At 38.9% G+C, this 5171-nt stretch overlaps 1 protein-coding gene across 2 annotated transcripts in view; it reads right to left on the reverse strand.

The window, feature by feature from the left end:
• Depdc7 (DEP domain containing 7) overlaps window positions 1–5171 on the reverse strand; it is a 30069-nt gene that overhangs the window by 7237 nt on the left and 17661 nt on the right. The window contains exons 5-9 of one of the 2 annotated variants that reach the window (XM_021194574.2): window positions 3254–3465; window positions 2081–2223; window positions 1812–1937; window positions 1649–1727; window positions 569–899 (exon numbers count right to left, since the gene is read on the reverse strand). In XM_021194574.2, coding sequence (XP_021050233.1) covers window positions 706–899; window positions 1649–1727; window positions 1812–1937; window positions 2081–2223; window positions 3254–3465 — 754 coding nt within the window. In that variant the 3' untranslated portion in view covers window positions 569–705. Of the gene's footprint in view, window positions 1–568; window positions 900–1648; window positions 1728–1811; window positions 1938–2080; window positions 2224–3253; window positions 3466–5171 lie in introns of those variants that run through there. The other variant, XM_029536402.1, reaches the window with a different exon arrangement.

A 5171-nucleotide genomic window follows, 5' to 3' on the forward strand; every position in this document is an offset into this window, starting at 1 on the left:
ATGTTTTCAGACGCATCAGAAGAAGGCATCAGATCCCATTACAGATGGTTGTGAGCCACCATGTGGTTGCTGGGAATTGAACTCAGGACCTCTGGAAGAGCAGTCAGTGCTCTTAACCACTGAGCCATCTCTCCAGTCCCAATCCATCTTGCCAGTCCCTGCTTACTTTTGTCTTTTGGGGGGTTTTTTGTTTGTTTTGTTTTGTTTTGTTTGTCGAGACATGGTTTCCAGTCTCCAGCCCCCAGTAATGTCTTATATAAATACATTACTGCTGTATCCTCCAAATCCTTATGATTTTTTTTTATTTATTTATTATATGTAAGTACACTGTAGCTGTCTTCAGATACTCCAGAAGAGGGCGCCAGATCTCATTACGGATGGTTGTGAACCACCATGTGGTCGCTAGGATTTGAACTCAGGACCTTCAGAAGAGCAGTCGGGTGCTCTTACCTGCTGAGCCATCTCACCAGCCCAATGATTTTCTATATAAATTGAATAAATTATAAATCAACTCACCTAACAGGTCAGTTGTTACAGCAACACACCATTCTGAGTAATAGTTTTTGACACACATATAAAAATTTTTATTAAATACAACTTCAAAAAAAGTACAACTTCATATTTAGACATCCAAGCTTAAAATTTCTTTAGGCTACATAATTTGCCCTTAAAATACAAGTGCACATAGACATAGACATTAGAAACTCAGTCTCCAAAATACTCAGTGAAGATGTCTGGATGATTCTTATGGAATTGGCCTAGCAGTTTCTTCTTCTCTTTGGCAGAGAGTTTTGAATCCTCATCAATAGTCTTTAGTAAGCTCAACAGTTGATCTTTGGTTTTCTTCTTTGTACTGCTAGGATACTCACTTTCATCAATTCTCTGGCAATAAATATAGCCTTAAGATTTAAAAGCAGAAACTTCCAGTTAATGACTCTATCCTTCACATTTAGCTAGAAAAATAATGCGGTAGTTTCCTTTTTATTTTCCTTTGACATTCTTTAAAATTCAGAGAGGATAAAGATAACCTGGATCAAGCGGTTTTAACCCAGCCTATGAGATGGCTCATGGGAAAGGCACTTGCCACTAAACCTGAAGTCCTGAGTTCAAGTCTCATAAACCTGACTGTGGAAGCACAGAATCAACTCATGAAAGTTGTCCTCTGATCTAGACATACACACACACACACACACACACACAGAGAGAGAGAGAGAGAGAGAGATAGTACTCTGATAAGCCTAGAAAATTGAGGGGAATGTTTCAAATCATTTAGTTGAAACTAATCGTAGCAAAATAATTTCAAATCAGCACTCTGGACTGGTCTCAAACACCTGTGACCCTGGCATTTGGAAGTTGGAGGCAGGAGGAGCAGGACTTCAAGGTCATCTTTGGCTACGCAGCCACGATCAGCCTGGGCTACAATGAAATCTTGCCTTTAAAAAAAACAAAGCCAGCTGGGCGTGGTGGCCTTTAATTCCAGCACTCGGGAGGCAGAGGCAGGCGGATTTCTGAGTTCGAGGACAGCCTGGTCTACAAAGTGAGTTCCAGGACAGCCAGGGCTACACAGAGAAACCCTGTCTCGAAAAAATAAAACAAACAAACAAACAAACAAAAAACAAAAACCATGCAGATAACATTCTTAAATTACCTGTGTCTTTATTGGGATCTCTTCCTTTTTGTATGGCCAGAAGCTTAACACTGACAATTTTATGTAGAGTTGCAGGAATCTAGGAAGAAGGTACACAGGACATTATTCAAGTGCATTTTAATCTGTTACAAAGAATCACAATTCATTACTTTCAGAGTCTTACCTTGAAAACATCTTTTTGGTGATCCATTAAGAAGAGCACAAGAAGATCGGTTTTGCCTTTGGATACATTTTTATTGTTGACAATAGCTTTTGAGAATACCCGTTTCACTACCATCCGATTGTCACTCTGTAAGAATAAACACACACCCCATGTTACATGTTTGAAAGGCTAAGTTTAGTACTAAGGGGATATCAAATATGAATCTGCCATCCGCTGTAGCACGGTGGATGCTAATGCACTGAATACAGTTAACATTTAAACAGACTTACTTCTTCCTGTAATTTAAATTCCAAGGGATCGGCAGCAACAGCCATGAAGTAAAGCAGTCGCCTGAACTCCTCCCTGTTCTGGGGGTCCAGAAGCTTCAGAAACAGCTGCGTGGCTTCTAGCGCCATTTCCGTCTTCCCATTTACTTTAGCCAAAAGGAAAACAACTGCTTAATTTACCAAATATGACTACGTTAAAATGAACAAAACTCATTATACTTTATGTTAAGTAGTACACTTCCTCAAAGTTGTTTCCAAAAGCAAAAACAAAAAGCGGGAATGAAAACAGGAGCAAATCAACCTCCATATGTGCCACGGCATGCATACATGTATGTGCATACACACTGACAAATAAGAGCAATTTAAATAAATACAAATAAAATGGATAACCAATACCATAAAGACAACCTGTTCTCAGATCAACAATTGATACCACAGGCCCTTGTCGTACATTGTCTTAGGACGTTAACTCTTGGCTCCATAAATTCCTACTCTGCTTCTCAAACAGATTTTGAGCATGTGCTCTGTATAGAATGCTGATAACCGTGTCTGAGAAAAATAGAAGGGGTTATCTGAAACTCCCAATTTGTTTTCAAAATCCACATAAAACAGTGTGCCCGTGTAGGTCAGAAAGAACAGTGTGTTGTCCTTTTGACGGGGGTACAGGGCCATGCCGGTAACTCTTCCACAGCAGAGAACTGCCTCGCCTGCCTAAGCTTGCCGCGGATGACAGCAGTGCTCTGAAGCAGCCAAAGTTCCTACCTAGCTTTGGAGTTACACAGGTCTCATAGTGAACCCTAAATGCATTTAAAAATGTATATATTCTTTATACAGCTGACTATGATTTGCCTCGTGCTTTAGCAGAGGTATGGTTTTAGCAGCTGCAGCTTGTTTCTGTGATTGTGTGACATTTGGAATTTTGAGAACTTTACAGATGCTAGGACCCCTAGAGAGGGTGTGGATAGTTGTTGGTCATTTAGGGAGGTTGTTTGTGTTTTGTTAGTAGTGGTGGTCAAAAAAGAAACAAAAGGAAAGAAATTAGATTTATTGTCAAGGGCTGAAAATGGGTAGGGTAATAAAGGGTGGGGAAAAAAGAACTCACAAAGTAGCAAAGACCAGCTACACAGTAATTTTTTTCTACAAGATGAACTCTGGTATCTAGTAGGGCTAACTTACCCAGGAGTTCTGCTATCCCATTATGGACATCATACAGGTGGTTTAACAGAGGCTCCCTAGTACTATAATATTTGCCAATAGCATCAAACAGAAGTCCCTTCACTAAGTCTGTTCTGTCTGCTTGCTCAGGAAAGTTCCTGCTTATATCCACAACCATCTGGTCGGGAAGATATTCCAAGCAGTCAATGGCTGCAGAGATCCATTCATCTTCCCTAGAGCAAGAGAGGAAAAAGAGGGTTATCTTAAAAACAAGGAGAACAAATAGACACATAGTATCTAATTCCTTGATTATTTCACATTTGCTACTAGGATAATATTTTCCACACTTAAAGACAGTAGAATCAACATATATCTAAATTGTATATGACAAGTTAAAGAAATTAGCTACATTTCATTTTCCTTTTGTGTAAAAATATCATTTTACTACATTAAGGATGTGAAGGTCACCAAAATTAAAATTTGACCTCAAATTCTCCCTAGTGCCAGGGTAACGACGAATGTGTGATATCACCCACATCTGGTTTCAAACCTGACTCTTTTTTTTTTTTTTTTTTTTTCGANACAGGGTTTTTNTGCATGGTCCTGGCTGTCCTGGAACTCACTNTGTAGACCAGGCTGGCCTCGAACTCAGAAATCCGCCTGCCTCTGCCTCCCGAGTGCTGGGATTAAAGGCGTGCACTACCATGCCCGGCACTCAAGCCTGACTCTTAAGCTGTAATTCTACCATATAATGTTGCTAAGTTCAGAGTCAATGGGTATGATCTATTACCTCTAGCTTTAGCTAGAACAGAATAGAGTAAGATAAAAGATAACATTTCTCATTACATCTTGTTTTTAGAGACAAGATAACATTTCAAAATAATCAAATCAAGAGGTAAAATGTTCCTTGGGTGATTTGTGTTGGTCTTCAGGTCACAATACAGGTAAGAATGGCTGTGGACTTATGATTCTCCTGAGTGCTTTGATGATAAGCACTGACGACCATATTAGGAGCTGTTGGAGAATAAACCCAGGGCTTCATAAATGAAAGGTAAACACTCTACCAACTAGCTATATACCCATTCAGAAAACACTGTATCTTAATAAATTTGTTATTTGTCCTCTATTGCCATAGACTTTAGGATTTACAAAAAAATAAAGCTAGGTGTCTTTACATTTGTTACACATTCTTTACTGCCATAGCTAGGGTTTATAAAAAGATGAAGCTATGAATCTTTAAGATCATTTTTAACACAAATTCTGAATATTAAGGTAACTATAAAATATTACATTATATTGTAGAAATGTAAGGTTCCTATTGCAGAACTTAACAGCTAGTATGTTAAGTTTCATGTAAGGTTTTAAAGAAACTTTCACATAAGGTTTTAAACTTTAAGGCCAATTTTAAATTTTTTTTTTTATTTTTATTTTTTAAGACAGGATCTCTCTATACAGCCCTGGCTGGCCTGGAACTCAGAGATCTGCCTCTGCCTCTCTAGTGCTGGCATTAAAGGTGTGTTTCACCATACCTGGCTTCTTATGCTATCAGTTGGCATTCAGCTATTCATATGAACAATGTGTTGAAAACACAGAGCTAGGAAAGAGAAAGTTGTACATCTTAAACACTTCCACCTCCGTAAGTGGACTGGAACACTACCTACTGAGACAAAATAATTAAGCATTAAATCAACTGGACTCACGGAAGATATTAGCCTTTAATAATGTTACTTAGGAGAAGAATATACCAAGTTATGGATGGCTCTTCCTTAAGCTAAAAATGTCTGCTCTGGATACGATAAGACTTCAACTCTTAAGATTTATATTTAAGCTAGGCAGGAGCACACGCCTTTAATTCTAGCACCTGGGAAGCAGAGGCAAGTGGATCTCTTAAGAGTTCAAGGCCAGGGGGCTGGTGAGGTGGCTCAGCAGGTAAGAGCAC

This window comes from Mus pahari, chromosome 3, assembly GCF_900095145.1.
Source record: "Mus pahari chromosome 3, PAHARI_EIJ_v1.1, whole genome shotgun sequence".
Lineage (NCBI taxonomy): Eukaryota > Metazoa > Chordata > Mammalia > Rodentia > Muridae > Mus > Mus pahari.